Here is a 17,005-nt window from a genome sequence, read left to right as displayed (position 1 = left end):
ACAGTTACTGCTTCGGCTGTAACGCTGCGAGGCACCGCTACTCTATACAAAACTCATACCCACTCATACCCATCCCACTGCCACAACATTGCCCAGACTAGTTCGAGGATGCTCCAGATATGCCGGTGCCCCCTTCAATCAATCGCTGTGTATCTGTCCGTTTCTAAGCACCTATCTGGCCATCTCACTTACATTGACAGCCTCCCGCCACCCAACACGCGAATTGACCGGTGGTATATGATCGGAGCTCCAAATATCTGGCACAGCTTTCCTCATTATCACTAATAATATGGTTGGATGGGAAGGACTTGTTTTTCCACAAAAATCTCTCCATTTACCGTGCTGCAACGCTGTCAATACCCAAACGCCGCACCCCGCCACCTCCTGCGGCTGCCCGCTTCTTCTTGCGACAGTCATTGAGAACATGCAACAGATGAAATTTTATTTGCAGAGAAAATGCTCAGTCTGAGGAATGTGCGATAGCGTACTCCTCCGAGTCTATTCAAACATATGTAGACCGTAAGAAACCTACGCACACTCTGCGAGCATCTAATTAAGCGCTTGCTCGGTTGTTGGCAGCCAAGCTTTTGCACCTGATTGATCTCCGCGTTTTTCTTTACCGGTCAGCGTCTAAATGGCGCATATGTACCGCATACGTTTACATTCATTTCCCATTCTTTCACACCCACGACATGTCTTTCAAGCGCATCGTACTGAACGAACGGCCTAAAGGACACATCGAGAAAAACACTTTCCGATCTGAACAGTGTCATCTGAAGGATTATGAACCCAAGCAAGGTCGGGTCCTCGTCCAAGTGACATGGCTGTCCTTGGACCCAGCTATGAGAGGGTACCTCAATAATGTCCGCAGCTATATGCCCCCAGTACAAATCGGAGAGGTTCGTTGTCACCGAATCCGTTCGGACATTGACGGATGTATCATAGACTATGCGTGCTGTCGGACTCGGCGTGGTGATAAAGAAAGCTGAAGGAAGCCAGTTCAGTGTCGGTGATATCGTTTGTGGAGAATTTGGTACGTGATTTCGCTAGTGTTTGAATATGTCCTATCGACGGAGAGCGGACAGGATGGACGGAATACGCGATCATGGAAGACAACAAGCTGAAGAAAATCACGTACGTCTGGGGCATCCTTATCAAGGACGGATCACTGATTTGGACGCGTTTAGAGTCCCACCAGGCGCAGAGCCCCTTGACTTTCTCAATTCGCTCGGACTACCAGGTCCGCCAGACCCATCCTATCACTTTACCCTCTTGCTAATACCCAAGTTCAGGCATAACAGCATACATTGTGAGAATTGTATAGACAGTTATCAACGATACTCAATTCGGGACCAGGGCCTCAAAGAGGTTTGCGATATCAAAAAGGGCGAGACACTAGTGGTCTCTGGAGCTGCGGGCGCTGTCGGTTCGCTCGTTTGCCAGCTTGCTAAACGTGAAGGAGCAAAAGTCATTGCTATCGCGGGAACGGATGAGAAATGCGACTGGTTAAAGAATGAAGTCGGTGTCGATGTGACACTGAATTACAAAAGCCCGACGTTTGCTCAAGATTTTAAAAAACTGGGATATGTTGATGCTTTCTTTGACAACGTGGGTGGTGAGTGGACATGCCCTGAAATTGTTAGGCATTTGTAACAGTTTCTTAGGCGAAATGCTGGATTTGGTCTTGACAAGATTGAACAAGGGTGCGCGCATAGCCCTCTGTGGTAAGTTGACCGTTTTTCTTTAAAAAAATCTCTCAGCTGTACTTATTAGAACATCTACAGGTGCTATTTCAGCATACAGTGAGTGAAAACCAGTGGTGTCCGCGTGTCCGCTTTCGACATATTGACATGACGGTCCGCGTAGATGAACGCCCGAAAGGATTGAAAAACTACCTCACCCTCATTTCGCAACGCGCAAAGATGCAGGGCTTCATAGTGCAAGTCGTCTTTTTCTTCTACGTTTCCCTTCTAAGCACTGACTGTCGATCCTCAGTTTCGATTATGATTCAATGTTTGCTGAAGCTATTGCTGAGATCTCAAAAGGACTCGGTGACGGATCGTTAAAGCGGAAATTCCACATTGTTGAAGGACTGGAGAGTGCGCCTGCCGCTCTACCTATGCTTTTCAGTGGGCAAAACAATGGGAAACTGTAAGCTTATTAGTGTATCGTCATCCCAGGCCAAAAATTTATTCTTTTCAGGGTTGTCAAAGTGTCGTCTGGACCTCAGTCAAAGCTGTGAATCAGTGGTATCAGTTACTGTTTAATGTACTTTTGTGTGGCTGTGTCGGATCGATCTCAATTTTGGACCGCAATGAGTGCGCGTCTTTTTCTCTGATTCGTCTGAAGAAGGTTCATCTTCAAGTAAACTATGGATTCTAAATGACAAACAATGATAGGCTCTACCGATTGTTGAAGATGCCCTGAAGATCTTTCATATCCAGGATGTGTGCACCGGCGTCTTCCAACTCGACCTCAACGGCCGCCTCAACGGCAGCTGCTGGCGTCATTCCTCCCCCATACAGTACTTCTAGGCGGTCGTACGTCCCATGGGCACCACGTATCAACAGCACTTCATTGCCACGAGCGACGGCGGCACTACAAGCTACTCCGAATCAAGACCTATAGAGGGCCAGAGGTAAAGGCAAAGTAGACTCACTCGATTTGAGGGCAAAATCCGAAAGTAAGCCTATGATCACTATCTCTGCATGCGGATGGATAAGGTCACCCAACTCGGTGCCGGTGAAGGCGTTGTTCTTCAACTTATCAATGACGTGTTCTTGCGGAAGCGGCGCGTAAAGAAGTTCCCAGCCTGGAGTAAGGGGCTCGTCAGCATCCCCCGCATCTCCCGTATTTCGAACGTGGATGATCATCGGTGGTGGATGTGCGTTACGAGCTGATTTCAATACTCGTTCGATATTTCTGCGAATGGATGCCGACGAAGGGACACCTGCTGGCGGATCAGCGAGGGGAGCGACTTGAACGTCTAGGAGGAGGAGAACACGCAATGGATTGCTGGACATCTGGTCTTGGAGCCTGGGCGTAAGGAAATAACAGATGCGAAGTGGAGTGAGACCTTTACAGCGTTTTCGTTCAGCACGAGGCAGTCAAGAAGCAGTCACAGGCCCCGATCACATCAACCCCAGCCTTGCAAAAAAATCGCCACTGTTCAGATTCACAGTAGTTGCTCGTGCTTACCGAAAATCAAATGTTCCTTATCGATGCCTATGTTCCGGAGCGGGTCCTTGGTCCTTAGTGAGTCATTCTTCCTGTCAGAAAGGTGTCAATGATGTGGCTCTGTCAGCTATATTCAGAGGCCATAAATGCACAGATGTCGTACTTATTCTAATGGACCGCAAATGGGCCTCAAAATGACTCACTGCGTTGTCAGAAAAGTTACTTGTTCAAGCAAGTTGCGTATCCAACACGACTTGGAGTTGTAGATCCATGTCATCGACTCTGCATCATCTCCGAGTCGAACCTATATTTCGCTCAAAAACATGGTCATTTGTTTCGACGGCCAATTGGTTCCGGGATCATTGCTCCTTTAGTTGGGTGACCTTCTCTTCGCCTCGTGTACGCGCATATGCTTCGTCGTGTCATCTGCCTAGAACCGGCCTCCTTCTCAGGTCTGACGACAACGAAGAGTCGCCATGAAAACGATACCATGGCGTCCTTGGGCTCTCGGGATCTTCCTGGGTACCGGTCTCTCTAGCGCAGAGCAGTGCCGTCTTCAATATAAACAATCATCGACGGTATCCACTGGAGTAGATGTCATACCACACAGCAGCGGTGCCTCGATGCCCCTGCCAACAACAGCGACACAGTCTGGATCGACATCCACGGCATCAGCGATCCCGTTTGACTACGGGAATGAAACAATACGTGGGGTAAACTTGTGAGTGTTCGCCTTGTGCGGATCAGAATAAAATGTTGAAGCCGATGAAGAGGCGGATGGTTTGTTCTGGAGGTAAGCATCAATATCAGAGAATCAAACAAGCGCGCTGATCTGCCATAGCCTTGGATAACTCCTAGTATATTTCAGAACACGAACAACGACGATATTATCGACGAATATACTTTTGGGAGCTTGCAAGACTATGACCAAGCCCTTGCTGTCTTGAAGGAACACTGGGACACGGTACGCGTCTGCATATTGGCTGTATTTCCCAGATTCACCTGCTAATTCTCAGTGGATAACCGAAGACGACTTCGCTGCCATCAATGCTGCTGGATTAAATCATGTTCGGTACGTGACAAGTCGTCTCATGACATGCCACCTTCTTAACAGTTACGTCAAAGTATTCCACTAGGTTACTGGTCTATCCCCATGACATCCTCGGACACCAACAGCGGCACGTCTGTCTCGCCTTATATTCCTGGCGCGTGGCAATATCTTCTACGCGCACTCAACTGGGCAAAGACTCACGACGTTCACGTCATCCTGGATCTCCACGGTGCCCCAGGGTCACAGAATGGCTACGACAACTCGGGACAGCGCACGTCCAACCCACAGTGGGGATCAAACGCCACGGACGTTGCTCGTACCGTCGATACGGTAAAGTACATCGCCCAACACATCGGTGGGATGATCGACGTGCTTGAACTGCTGAATGAGGCAGCCGGGTTCACTTCTAGCAACTGGGCTGCAGTCATCAGGCAATTCTTCCAAGATGGGTATGGTTCCGTGAGGGAGGTGGCACCCAGTGGCATGAAAATCATGATTGGTGACGCATTCCTCACTGTAGACGTGAGTTCGAGAATGAGACGTGTGCATCATTCAAATCAACTTTTTGCAGGAATGGACGAATTTCCTTACCCCACCGAATAGCACCGGGGTGCTGATGGACTATGTGAGCCTACTTGCAACTGCCCAAAGCGTGTGCTCATTTGAACCTCTAGCACGAGTATCAGATATTTAGTGATGATGAACTTTCACGATCTCTTGACGAGCACGTATCCGTACGGTTGCCCATCCTTCTTGTATTAGTTTATGTTGACATATTACCTAGTTCGCGTGTACTCACATCCCCGATCTCACCTCTTTTGCCCAATCCAATCTGTGGACAGTGCTGGGTGAATGGTCGAACGCACCCACAGACTGTGCTCTGTGGTTGAACGGGAGGGGCGTTGGTGCACGATGGGATGGCACGTTTGCTGTAAACTCCCAGTACTTTGGGTCTTGCAATGGGTGGACGGGAAGTTCGAGCAGCTTTTCGGATGATTACAAGTCTTTTTTGAGGAAGTAAGACGTCGTTTGCGCACTTCCTTTCATCAGATAGATAACTCACTTGCATGCTTAGGTATTGGGAAGTACAAGTCGAGGTTGGAGAAGCTGTACAAGGATGGGTGAGTTTGCTCTTTACTTAGTCGAGTGTCTGTTCAGTTGTATTTACAGGTATTCTGGACGTGGAAGGCCGAGAACGCTGATGAATGGAGCTATCAGAAGGGGCTTGAAGGCGGATGGAGTAAGTCCTAGAGTTGTCTCTTACCAAGTTCGTCTCTAACAAAGCTTTAGTTCCTACCGATCCTACAAATAGACTATACCCGAACATTTGCTCGTAGATGCAATGTTTGACGGACAGTATATATACCTATAGATCTAGTCCGACAACTTGACTCATTTTCGAGTTTCTTATAGAGTAGACTGTCTGATTATTTGATACCTTTCATATTGCACATGTTGTACATCGTAACTTATATCCGAATATTGTATGCATACTAATAACGTCTTCACTGGGTTAAGGTGTAAATGAAATGAGCAGGGGCCAATATACAGTACTGCAAGACACAACCACGCAGATTGAACACAAAAGAAAGCAGGTCACAATCAATATATCTGTGGCGGCCAATCCGGAAGAGCTGTGAGCGCAGCATTGCAAGCCTCCCGAACACGACGTTTACTAGCCAAATCACCCGACTGGCGATAATTCTGAAACACCTCGTGCATCTGAAACGAGGACGCCGCTACGGAATCTGCGATACAATACGACGCCAGTCAGTATAAAATGAGCGAAAAAATGGAACCTTACCGAAGTTTAAATCGGCTTCCTTCATCAACTGGGGTTGTATGCATTATTCATTGAATAATGGGATAAACGAAACTGGATGTGTACTTACCCCTTGAAGACGCATCATTTCCTGCTGTATCTGCGCAAGATGATATCCACCACCTCCATACTGCATCTGCACATTGAGCCGCCCAATATTGTCCTGCATCTCCTTCTTCCTTGCCTCCCACGCATCTTTGACTGCATCAAATGAGCCCAACAATTGCTTCCATGCGTATGTGTCCCACGACTCGAGTTCAGCCTTGTGCGTGCGTAGGTACTCCCGCGGGTGTGAAAAGCCTGTGGGCGACTTAGATGTAATCGGCGGTTGCTGTTGGGTGGGAGTGGGATTTATGGTAGAGCCCTCCCATCCTTGGCCAACAGATGAATAAGGATCGAACTGAGCCACATAACCGGGGGTGTTCTGGAGCTGCTGTTGTACCGGATTATATGCTTGTGACTGTGGTTGAGTGGTGGGTCCTTGCAAATATCCATAGCTGCTTCCTTGGGGACCTGATGCCACAGGCTGGCCCATCCATAGCTGACCAAAACCAGAGGTTTGCTGTGGACTGAGGGGGGTTATATACCCTCCCGGTGAGCTGTAACTGGAATTATACTGCTGCTGCTGGAAACCGGTCTGCTGCTGCTGTTGGTATGACGAGCTTGCGCTGGGCTGAAGCCACGATGTGAATTGGCCGTTGGCATGGTCTGCGCCTGAAATATCAGGAAAGCGACCCTCTGAGTTGGTGGGATCGGTTACGAAGGGATTATTGGTGATTGCTGGGCCAGATGCGCCATACCCATTGTACATATCAGAAGAAGAACCAGGAGGATAGGGTTGATGATGGCGGTGAGAAGTGAGCTTGGTCAGTATTATGATTCCAGAAACGGGTTGCTGTGCCGGTGTCCGACTCTCCAACAATAAACCATACAGAACGCATACAACACATCCTTTATCACTACAAATATGCTACATGGGCGCTTTCATTTTCTCGGGACCTTTGGCGCGGGTATCAGTCCAAGAATTCCAAAAGTCAGCATATAAAGGCCGGAAGCTACAACGGACCAGAAATTTATGAGACAGTATAAAATGAACCTGAAGCCACGTACCAGCAACAATAGCTTTCGGGTATCCTAGACCTGACCAGTGTCCCAGGGTCACCACTAAGAGTAACCAGCCTCCAACAATTGAGAATGTCAACAACTAGGTATGGTTGAATGGGCGCCCAACGCAGTCCATGCCGCTGACACGTACAGGTATTACGGTTGACAGAAGACCGGATTTTCTCCACAAGCGAAACTAGGACTTCCGTCAGTCAAAAATAAGGACTCCGAGTAGTGACTACGCACGTTTGGCTCTTCTCCCTTCCTCCAGGGAGTCAACATGACATAAAAAAATAGTACGATAGTCGTAACACCCAGGAAGAGGCTACTCAAAGCCGCCGTCCTACAAAGACTTTTACTGTTAGCATTCGAACAATATTCCCCACAAAGAGGTTCACGCGCCTGCCCCAAGTCTGCTCTTGCTGCTTGAGCATCCAAATCTCCTTCCACGTTCCGATAAAATAGGTGATAAGGCCTCCAGGTATCACCAACCTCAGCTGTCGGATCTGGTGCTGGGAGGCAAGCATTTCGTGGAAGTAGTCGACAACCACCTTAACCCCAAGAATCGGATACCTTTTTATCGCATGTTATTGCATGGTCGGAAACGAGAGGCTCTTACACGCACATCCACACAATGACGCACAATTTACGATGGGAATAATTATACAGCGCCGATTCCATTCTGCAGCAATTACTAATTTCAATTTCATCTAATAATTTAAGAAGATGCTATTGGGGAAGAAATATGCCCTTCTGACACTTGATTTAAGCGGAAAACTTTACAAATTATAAGAAAAAGCCAAGAAAAGTCATCACTGAACACGAACCTGGATGGTCAAAGAATCCGGCCAAGGAATGATCTTGCCATTCGCACTCAAATACATCTGGGTTGTGCAGCCCTGCTGCATGTCGATGAATCTAGGAGGAGGGTAAGAAATAATAAAAGATCAAGGACGTGAGGACACACCGGTTGAATTTCCCCGTAAGAGCGACACCGGGAAGCGACAGGATTTCGTACAGGATTCGTGGTACCACCTGGAGGCATGAGATATCAGGGAATTTGAGAAGGAGATTTAAATGAGCGAAACATACTGCATCAAAGAATGGTCCTGAAAGAAGGCTGCAGAGATTGATATTTAGCAAGCACGTGAAGTAGCTAGTAATGCAAATTACCCGTAATCGGGAAGTCCGAGGATAGGATAAGCACCGGCTGTACGAGTTCTGTTTGCATCAATGATGCTTGCATACACCTTGGTGCCGGAGCTAACGTTAGCATTGCTACTGAGCAGCAAGGTGCGCTGCGTGAGACGGCTCGTGTGGGACAATGGTGGGTCCGCACCTAATGCATCGAGTTTAGCAATTAATCATTGTCAAGAAACGAAGGTCATGAAACTCACCCAATGCTTCGCGGACATACTGCATGACCTTCGCATCTCCAGCTTTACTCTTCAGCCCGGCATTTTTTACTAGATCCTCCCTATGCAGCTGTTTTTCCACGTCAAGGTAATAGTTAACCACGTGCGCAATTGCCTGAGAAAAGTGTGCCGCTGTAGGCACGAGCTCGCAAAATAGGGAGGCGGCCAAAGCAGACGCGCTGTGTCCAGGGCTGCCGTCCGTGAGGTTGTGTTCGGCTTTGTATACGGATTTCAGGAAGAGCTGAGCGTGGTTTTCGGGATCAGAGCTGGTGCGAGAGGAAGACGCGAACCAGGAGGAAAAAGCATCGAGGTGTCCTTTAACCTTGTCGAAGAAGTGCTTGTAAGTAGTTGTTGAACTTTCACGAAGGTGCCAATCGTTCGAAGGATCAAAGTTGACATAGAGGTATCTGAAATATGGGCGGATGAATATTGTGGACGAAGTAGAAATACGCAAGGACTTACTGCGCAACGGTAGCGAACATGTCATAGTACTGCGACGCCGTGAAGGTGTCATCAGAGCTAGTAGCTGCAAGTGGTAAGCCCGCCTATTACCGAGTGAGTCAGCATTCATGCCAGAGAGGACAGATGGACACGGACGAGTTCTTGACATATCCATTTGACTGGAAGAACGTTAATCACATCTCGCACAATATCGATGTTCTTTTTCTTTTGACCGAAACACTTCTTTTTGATGAGGCTTGCAGTGGTCAGGGCGAAGTATGACGTCCATCCGTCCGCAGTGATATATTTTGAGATCTGCATATATGAGATGGGTTCAGCAGTAGCAGGGAATAAAGTTGCGCACCAAAGATCTGTTCGGTACATGCCCCGTCATCAACTCTTGCAATCGTTTCTCGCTTTCAATGTTCGGAATCCCAAGGATGGCCTTTACGTCATCATAAGTGTTCACTGCGACTGTCGCTGTCGCAGGGTGACGGTTCCAGTCATATTTGGCTATCACCTGGGGTGCGATACATGAATTCGACCTCATATACGTTGGATCCAAGAAGGGAAAGTGTGCATAAGCAGAACGAGGTGTATAATGGTTAGGTAAGGTGCGGAAGAGGAGCTTGGTAAGAAGACCGCCATAAGAACCGTCTTCCTTGTCAAATTGGCAGTCTTGATAACCGAACGCGGTGAGGTTGAATGCTAAGGGGTATGCGTTGGTTTGTGAAGCGGGTAGATACAAATGAAAGTGACCCACGGGTAAAGTCGACGGTCAGGAAACGGTCTCCACGAGTGAGACATACCGCATCTGCAAGGATGGCACGCGAAATTGTGTATCCAGGGCACAATCCGGCGCCTGGGCCCGGCTCTTTAGCTTGCTCGGCTTGGAGACCGACCTGAATATCTCGTATGTTGGAATTAACTAGGAGGACTGCAGCCAGAGACGTACGTGCAGCTCAAGGTTTTCGATGTTTCCATATAGAGATGCAGCAGTATCCTGGAAACACATCAGCGCCCCCTGACAGCTTTGATTGAATTTGATACGAACGGCAATGTCTTTATCAGGGTTCCATTCCAGGAAGCTGGTGTATGCTGGAGAATATTAGTCGGTATTTTTTCTGAAGACATTCAAATTTAAGGTCGCACTCACGTTTGAGTCCTATGAACTTTCTGAATTCATTCAACTGGGAACAGATCAGATCGGCGTCATTCTGGGAAACTGTACTCACCGAACAAGTTCCCCAGCTACGCGCTTGCTTAATCCCCATTACCTCAACGACTCTGAACGCTTCGGGAATACCGCGGGCTTTGAAGGCGCCCGCTCGGTTCGATGTCGCATCCTGAAGAAGCTTAGCGAGATCCTCGTCCTTGAATTGCCCATCGCTCCCCCGCAAGAGGCTAGGACAAAGGTCAGGTCTTAATAAACCATTTGCGAAGAGATGGTCTGTTACCCATGGAAGGTCCATTGTCTGATGTCATCAGGAGGCTTCAGAGCCTGTCTGACTATTGTATGGAACTCTTGAGTAGTAACCTGTCGGAGTAAATCCTAATTAAAGTCACCAGCAAGATGAATACAAGTGATGTCACCTCTGCCGTCCCTTGGCTCTTGAACAACTGACGAAATGTATTCTGCAGCCATTGGGTGTCATTCTGGGAGAGAGTAGCGTGCCATCGATAGAGGAGGTTGAATTCAACCGATACAACATTGCCTTCTCCGCGCGGCGAGAAAGTATGGTCGGACCGGCGAATTTCCTGTGCAAACTCAATGCAGATCAAGCTGAGGTTGATATAAGATTATGTACCTTGAGAGGATCCAAACGCCAGGAATGTCCATCCCGAACCAGTCCAAGGATGGCACCTACGTAATCTGAAGAACACTGGCTTAGAGTTAACAGATCTTGCATACCATAGCTACTTACCACCGAGAATTATTTGCATGAAGTAGCCACAGTTGACAAGACGGGTGCGAGCGAAGATTTCATCGTCCTGAGCGATTCGGCTAGCTTCGTCCGTGAAGGTTTGGGCGTAGGTTTCATGCTCATTAATGGCAAGAATTTTCTCGGCGATATACTACACAAAAGGATCAGCTTGAAACAGTCCTGTTTGAAGAACGCAGACAGACGTTATGGTTTCGACACAACAGAACCAGAAGGGCGCACGAGGCCGCTGGCATCAAAAGCAACCTGCTGTCGGCAAACACATCCTCCCACAGTCGTCCTGTACCGTCTTTCCTTCGGACTCTGTCGACTTCTGCTTCCGAAGATCCATAAAGGATGCTAAGATCGAGATAGCTACTTGATTTGTTGATATCCCAGTCGTTGGAGTCTGTGTTGAAACAGCTATGAATCACGAGGTCGGCAAAGGCGAAAAATAGACTGGAGATGCCGCCGGGATGATCCTTGAACTCATCACGACGCAATAATGTGTCGAATACAAGGTTGGGATCAGGGAGGCTGGAAGCGGGAATGTTGCGCAAAGCTGGAACGGAGCGAGCATAGGGTACGCCAGCCTTTCCCATTGCAGGGAAGAGGATGTTGTAGTTGGAACCGTCCGCAGATCGAGCAACATAATTTGGGGTGGTGGTGACTTGAGAAGGTGCCGCAAGGTGCGTAGGAGTGCTGCCAAGATAGCTGCTGGGCGGATGAGGTAGGTCCTTGTATACTATAATATTACCATGAGAACACGAAAACGCATTTGACAATCATGGATGCTCACAAGTATCAATTAGGAAATCCTGTATGGTCCCCGACAGGTGCTGAAGCGTCGACTCTTTAGACTCGCTCAAACGCGACATCAATACAATGAGCTTCTCAAGCTAGACAAATGACCGGCGTCAAATCATTGGAATATCATGAAACCAGTGTTGTACCAGAAGATACCGGTCGTTGAGACTCTCAGTATGGACGGCCGCGTCGAGATAGGCTTTCTGTCGTGGGTGTCAATGGCAGCCAATGATGGCAATAGAGGGGATCCTCACGAGATCTGAGGGCTTGACCAAGGGATCCTCGACATAGCTCTCGAGCTTCTTGACTGCATCTTCAATGGAGCCTAGCATTGTCCAGGTCAGTTAGAGCTGATGGTAAGGATAAAGGGAAGGGCAGGACAGAAGGGAGAAGAGAAGCTGCCTTTTGTAGTCTCATAAGAAGCGCCCACTGACGGCTGTCTGTCATAATCACGGAGGCTAAGACCGGAGCCGCGACAATAAAAGCTGCGCGCACAAATCTCTACGACGTGATAGGACCGAATCTATACCCTGCCCTGCCCCCCGCATCAATCGTGAGCAGAAAATCTCCGTTCCATCCGTCACTATTTCGACTTTAGCTTGCCCGCTCATCAACATCATCCAATGATGGCCCCCTGACTCTACCAGTCCAGAACAAAAATGCAACATTCTGCCTGTCTAATCAGAGCGAAAGCCGCTCACAAGATACACCCTGACATAGCCATAGCCATACTCATATATTGTGCTGATGCATGGTGATGATATACAAGTACTAGAACATTTCTTACCGTATGTAAATGAAAGGAACCACAAATCAGGAACGTCTAAATAACGTTCTCTTACCTTCCTCAGACCTCTCCTGTGCCACTGTACCTTGCGTCAAAGTCGATTTCCAATGACCACGGGATTTCTGGTATATTCGCCACGTCTCCGAAGCCAACATGTTCTCCTTCAACTTATGAGCTTTCTGTTGCGCGACTCGCGTCCGTCCCATCAGTGTGTCTCCTGCATATGATATTAATTGGCCTCCGAACTCCTTCAATTCCTTCGCTTTATCCTTCGCTCTCTCATGACGGTGTTTGACAGCCTCCCGCACAACCTGAGATGTTGATTTGGATTTGTCAAAGATGGTATCTGTTTGCCGTCTGATCGCTCGGGAAAGCTCATCAATCGCCTCCATCAGTTCCTTCAAATCGTGTTGGACGGCCTCGATCAATGCCTTCATGGTAGAATCCAAGATCAGCGAAAGCGAATCCACGGCACGAATGCTGAGCGATGCAAATGATTCGGCTGACTTGGACAGTTCTTTGGGCGCCACGATGGGCAGTGTAACAGGTGGTGGCGAACGGATGACAACATCCTTTGATAACCCCATTCTCTCAGACCAGCTGAGAGGCTTGCAATCGCACTCATCAGATGGGTCATTGTGCTTAATAGCTGGGGTAGAATCGGCGGCCTGAGCAATCCGTCCCAGCGATGTGCTACCACTGGCTGAGATAACAGTGGAACCTCGACTGCACAAAGACAGTGACGCAGACTGAGGAACAACCGCAATGCTTGTAGAAAGGCGCAGGGAGAGCGAGGAGGATTGGTTGGTAAATGCATTCAAGAAGGGCGCAGGAGTATGCGTTCTGGCGGTTGGAGTTGGCACAGCTGAGCTAAACACAGTATTGACGGTGAATCCGATGATTAAGGACAGAAGCGCAAAACTAGAGACGGGAATTAGAGCCTAGATGATATTAACATTAGGAGAGAATTGACATACAACGTGACTGCGTGGACGGAGGTAAAATGTTCGGACAGTCCTTTGCCTTGACGCTTCTTGGCAGTGATCTGTCTCATGCCATTGCACACATCAACAGCAGAAAGCCGTGAAATTTCTTCCATGCAGAGGACTGGAGAACGTGAGCCCTTCTGCACATGTAGAACCTTCTCGGCCGGTATACGTAGTTCAGACCATGCAGATTCTGCGCGGTCAAGAACATCCGGGCCGACCCTATCTTCGCCCGGAAGAGGTGCAGCAACAGGGAGATGAAAAGTATGCAAAGGAAGAAAAGAGAAGGATGCGCAAGGAAGATAAAAAATCCCAAGAGAAGGCCGGTTCGAAGAAGTCTCCGAACTCGGCTACGACGTATTGATGTTAGTGTCAACAAAAGAAATGAGAAATACGCACAATATCTTGACCAGTTCTGTCGTAAATAGCGACTGACTTGAAGATATCTGCGGACTCCGCAATAGAGAAATGAAGCAATTGCACAGAGCCTAAGGCCGTATGATCAATGGAAGTGAGACTGATGCCGGCTCCAGCGGAAGCCTTTCGCAGCAAGTCGTGGACTACGGTCCACTTGACAGTGGACGAAGAGCCATACAAAAAAATGTCATAGTCCACATCACCAAAATCAATATCTCGGGTGTCTGTAGGACTCTCGGGTGTGGGTAACAGGCCTGGATCCACGACGGGCAACGAGTCATTCACAATGGCTTCAGTACAAGCTTCTTCAGCCTCCAAGGAAAGTAACTCGTGGTTTGACGAAGACACGTTGTCGTATGAACCGCTCAATTGTTCATGAGAACTGGTAAGGGGATCGGGAAAAGACAGCTTCAGGTCTCGGAGGGAGCTGTGAACAGTAGAGGGACGTGAGCTGCTTCGAGAGGCACCCAATGTGCTTATCATGCTTTGATCTAAGGCCTCTCTGACACGCTGCTCCTCCCCTTCTGAATCGAGGAGGGGTCCCATGATTGGACCGTCCGCCACTGCCCCTATCGACTCGAATTCGTTGAAATGACCTTCATCAGAGCTATCATCAACAAAGCCTTCCCAAGCATCTACTTCGCCATCTCTGGAGCTACCGATGCTCATGGAGGAGCGTCTGGAGAGAGGTATCGGTACCTCATTGTGATCACTGTCCTGGGACGATACTGACTCATTGTCATCGGACTCGCGATTGCTGGCGATGTCGAGCCAGTCAGAGTCAGAGAGGCTATCCTCAGACACTCCAGGAGATTGAGGATAATCTGATATATCGTAAGTAGCGTCGCTGCAAAGAGAGGTATCGTTCATGGTGGTTAGGAGCAGGGAAGCTGAAAGGCAACGGGGAGGCCAAATGAGTAACCTTCGGCAGACCCGGCAACGTTGCCGTGATAATCCGATCTTAATCTTATCTTATCTAAGAATTTCGTGCTTTTATCAGATAACGTTTGAACTTGTTGTCCGACTACTCTTCGTTCACGACTTCCATGATCTCCTTCCTTCTTACACTCCCGGAAGATGTCTTATTAGCTATTTTCGCTCGGGTTTCTGTCGAAGACTTGCTTTCTCTGATCCAGGTGCGTGGCTGTTCCTGGTAATCCAAAGATTTGTCATTCAGTAATAATGACACGCAGACATGTCGTGTCCTTCACGCATTGGGCTCGACGGATTATGTTTGGCACCAAATAAATGTCCACCTACCATTGGACGTTCCTTCTGGCAAGGACATACACTTAATTTCCGGTCCGGAGCTCCATCGAGCTTGGGTTCGAGGTTTACGTCTTGAGCGCAACTGGCGCAGACATGCTTCGCGACTCAGAAAGATGTGCCACATCATGCACGGCGGTATCGTCGTCCGAATACAATTTCTAGGATCTCAGTGGTTAATTACCCTGTCTCGTGCCCCCACAAGCGTGTTATGCCTCTCTGTTTGGTATATTGGTGTACCGGACAGAGAACGACGTCATCTTTCGATGGACGTGCCGTCCGCTACGACCTTTGCTGCGTCCATGCAGAATGACGGTCGTGATGCTATTGTTGCCATTCTCATGGATGGTATTCGAACGACGTGAGGCATCAATCGCTTTCACCTAGATTCTACTTATCGATAAAACAGCAAGGTCAGAGTATATTCCATCACGCTTGAGAGCGACGCGGATGGCGAGCATCCGATGACCCATTGCCCTCGCCTTATGAGTCAGATCTCTCAGGCCAAATCTGAGGGAACCCCGAGTGAAGTCCAGATATACGGGGACATCGTCGTCGTTGCGATTGCGTATTTTGAAAATATATTTAATCCGCCGACATATCGTTTCATTGTTCTCAGCATCAAAACAGGGAGCCAAGTAACAATAAGCCCCAAGCTTCCAGAGGTATGGTGTATGTCATTCCGCGCTTCCCTCGAAAACTGATTTCAAGAAGCATTTCAGCCATGTTCACTTTAGGCTCTTCCCGCGCCACATGGTGATCGCTGGGATGAAACTTCACGAACGTCTCGTCGTCCGTATCTATGATTTATCTCCGGTGATAGCCAGACTATCTGGTCTTTACCAAAGCAGCAGCCCCACGAATGATTTGGACACATTCAACCAGTATATTGCAGAATATGAAACGGACGATGTTCCGGCGGATTCAGATTATACTCTTTCAGATGGATATCTGAGCCACAATTTTCCACGTATGACAGCCTTATCGTTCCATGGTTCCGCGGGATCACTACACCGTCCAGGAACCGCGTCGGTGTTCTCCTTTCCTTCAGAAAAGGGTGCGCTGTGTCCCAGATCCCATGGCGCCGTGCCTGTGCATGTATTCCCCACTCCAGCTAGTGCCATGTCTGATATTGTCTGTATCGGAACCACTGGCCGACGAGCAGTATGGCTGGAACGTCGTTGGGACACCGACGTGTTCACGCTAATGAAGGGCACCTTCTCTCCAGAACAAAAAGGATCGACAATTGTTGAAAGGCTGCTTCCTTCGCATCTAGTTTTGCCGTTTGAGATCTTTTCATGCCAATCGTTGGCCTTCGAAGAAAGTACTGGACGCGTTTGTCTCGGGCTCCATACAGGAGAGTTGTACATTCTCTACTTGTGTGTGTGTTTATGCTTCCCCGTCTTGCATGCTGACACCACTCAAAGCTAGTGTGAGATCAATTCGGAGCGGACCTGCAAGATGCGCCACGACCCCTGTACAGCCACCTTTCCCGTACGTGTCTTTTAACTTCGACCAACAGGGCAGTCATCGGACAAAATGCTGCGCCAAATCTTGACAGAGTCGCAGAGAAACATGGTAGGAGTTGCGGTCTGGTTTGATTTAGCAGAGAGGGAGGTTTGCGGTCCCGGAGTTACCATCACTTTCACAGCGTCATCAAAATTGATATACCTGTTCATTAACGAAACTATCGACAACCTTTAAATGTCCTTGTCTAGACTCTGAAGTTGCTCAAGCGTCCCGGGCCCGGGGCTAAGCTGTGAGAACGTGATCGCGTTGGTCAAGAACACCTTATAGAGACATGCCGGCA

General features: G+C 48.5%; 8 protein-coding genes across 8 annotated transcripts; 3 read left to right on the top strand and 5 right to left on the bottom strand.

Annotated features, from left to right (window-relative positions):
- The first annotated feature begins 559 nt into the window (after positions 1-559).
- BT62DRAFT_401853 (alcohol dehydrogenase) lies at positions 560-2,452 on the top strand. Its single transcript, XM_043180795.1, has 12 exons — positions 560-899; positions 946-1,033; positions 1,086-1,134; positions 1,188-1,240; positions 1,302-1,309; positions 1,357-1,615; positions 1,665-1,724; positions 1,785-1,802; positions 1,867-1,939; positions 1,996-2,151; positions 2,203-2,352; positions 2,400-2,452. Exons 1-11 carry the CDS (start codon positions 693-695, stop codon positions 2,240-2,242), a joined length of 1,011 nt encoding a protein of 336 aa, XP_043044657.1. The 5' UTR covers positions 560-692; the 3' UTR covers positions 2,243-2,352; positions 2,400-2,452.
- On the bottom strand, positions 2,403-3,023 carry BT62DRAFT_1000402 (Isochorismatase hydrolase; the record flags this gene model as incomplete). The annotated part of the gene is made up of 2 exons (XM_043176643.1): positions 2,403-2,605; positions 2,660-3,023. The coding sequence occupies 2 exons, from the start codon at positions 3,021-3,023 to the stop codon at positions 2,403-2,405; spliced, it is 567 nt and encodes a 188-aa protein (XP_043044656.1).
- A 630-nt stretch (positions 3,024-3,653) lies between these two features.
- BT62DRAFT_883727 (glycoside hydrolase family 5 protein) lies at positions 3,654-5,565 on the top strand (the record flags this gene model as incomplete). The annotated part of the gene is made up of 11 exons (XM_043182769.1): positions 3,654-3,898; positions 3,949-3,970; positions 4,019-4,141; positions 4,194-4,249; positions 4,303-4,750; positions 4,800-4,853; positions 4,903-4,962; positions 5,013-5,245; positions 5,304-5,349; positions 5,399-5,468; positions 5,519-5,565. 11 exons carry the CDS (start codon positions 3,654-3,656, stop codon positions 5,563-5,565), a joined length of 1,404 nt encoding a protein of 467 aa, XP_043044655.1.
- An 80-nt stretch (positions 5,566-5,645) lies between these two features.
- Positions 5,646-7,252, bottom strand: BT62DRAFT_926811 (uncharacterized protein). Its single transcript, XM_043185119.1, has 4 exons — positions 7,161-7,252; positions 6,121-7,105; positions 6,033-6,060; positions 5,646-5,976 (listed from the first exon to the last, which is right to left on the bottom strand). The coding sequence occupies exons 2-4, from the start codon at positions 6,859-6,861 to the stop codon at positions 5,831-5,833; spliced, it is 915 nt and encodes a 304-aa protein (XP_043044654.1). The 5' UTR covers positions 6,862-7,105; positions 7,161-7,252; the 3' UTR covers positions 5,646-5,830.
- BT62DRAFT_883848 (uncharacterized protein) lies at positions 7,035-7,681 on the bottom strand (the record flags this gene model as incomplete). Its single annotated transcript, XM_043182775.1, has 5 exons — positions 7,035-7,105; positions 7,161-7,254; positions 7,306-7,350; positions 7,401-7,572; positions 7,605-7,681. 5 exons carry the CDS (start codon positions 7,679-7,681, stop codon positions 7,035-7,037), a joined length of 459 nt encoding a protein of 152 aa, XP_043044653.1.
- Positions 7,682-7,966: 285 nt separating this feature from the next.
- Positions 7,967-12,180, bottom strand: BT62DRAFT_984377 (heme peroxidase; the record flags this gene model as incomplete). Its single annotated transcript, XM_043189856.1, has 21 exons — positions 11,994-12,180; positions 11,886-11,942; positions 11,732-11,831; positions 11,139-11,677; positions 10,936-11,086; positions 10,819-10,883; positions 10,604-10,768; positions 10,468-10,547; positions 10,246-10,414; positions 10,167-10,200; positions 10,065-10,108; positions 9,966-10,013; positions 9,774-9,912; positions 9,375-9,718; positions 9,167-9,325; positions 9,032-9,114; positions 8,552-8,976; positions 8,328-8,493; positions 8,247-8,274; positions 8,122-8,189; positions 7,967-8,072 (listed from the first exon to the last, which is right to left on the bottom strand). The coding sequence occupies exons 1-21, from the start codon at positions 12,069-12,071 to the stop codon at positions 7,967-7,969; spliced, it is 3,048 nt and encodes a 1,015-aa protein (XP_043044652.1). The 5' UTR covers positions 12,072-12,180.
- A 96-nt stretch (positions 12,181-12,276) lies between these two features.
- Positions 12,277-15,002, bottom strand: BT62DRAFT_401561 (uncharacterized protein). The gene is made up of 4 exons (XM_043180794.1): positions 14,663-15,002; positions 13,912-14,608; positions 13,504-13,862; positions 12,277-13,447 (listed from the first exon to the last, which is right to left on the bottom strand). The coding sequence occupies exons 1-4, from the start codon at positions 14,797-14,799 to the stop codon at positions 12,553-12,555; spliced, it is 2,088 nt and encodes a 695-aa protein (XP_043044651.1). The 5' UTR covers positions 14,800-15,002; the 3' UTR covers positions 12,277-12,552.
- Positions 14,950-16,910, top strand: BT62DRAFT_926806 (uncharacterized protein). Its single transcript, XM_043185118.1, has 5 exons — positions 14,950-15,065; positions 15,123-15,556; positions 15,605-15,860; positions 15,910-16,576; positions 16,623-16,910. The coding sequence occupies exons 1-5, from the start codon at positions 14,976-14,978 to the stop codon at positions 16,751-16,753; spliced, it is 1,578 nt and encodes a 525-aa protein (XP_043044650.1). The 5' UTR covers positions 14,950-14,975; the 3' UTR covers positions 16,754-16,910.
- The last annotated feature ends 95 nt before the right edge of the window (positions 16,911-17,005 follow it).

This window comes from Guyanagaster necrorhizus, assembly GCF_019112545.1.
Source record: "Guyanagaster necrorhizus MCA 3950 unplaced genomic scaffold BT62scaffold_3, whole genome shotgun sequence".
Classification (NCBI taxonomy): domain Eukaryota; kingdom Fungi; phylum Basidiomycota; class Agaricomycetes; order Agaricales; family Physalacriaceae; genus Guyanagaster; species Guyanagaster necrorhizus.
The sequence above is the reverse complement of the archived record's forward strand: the minus strand, read 5'-3'. Positions and strand labels throughout refer to the sequence as shown.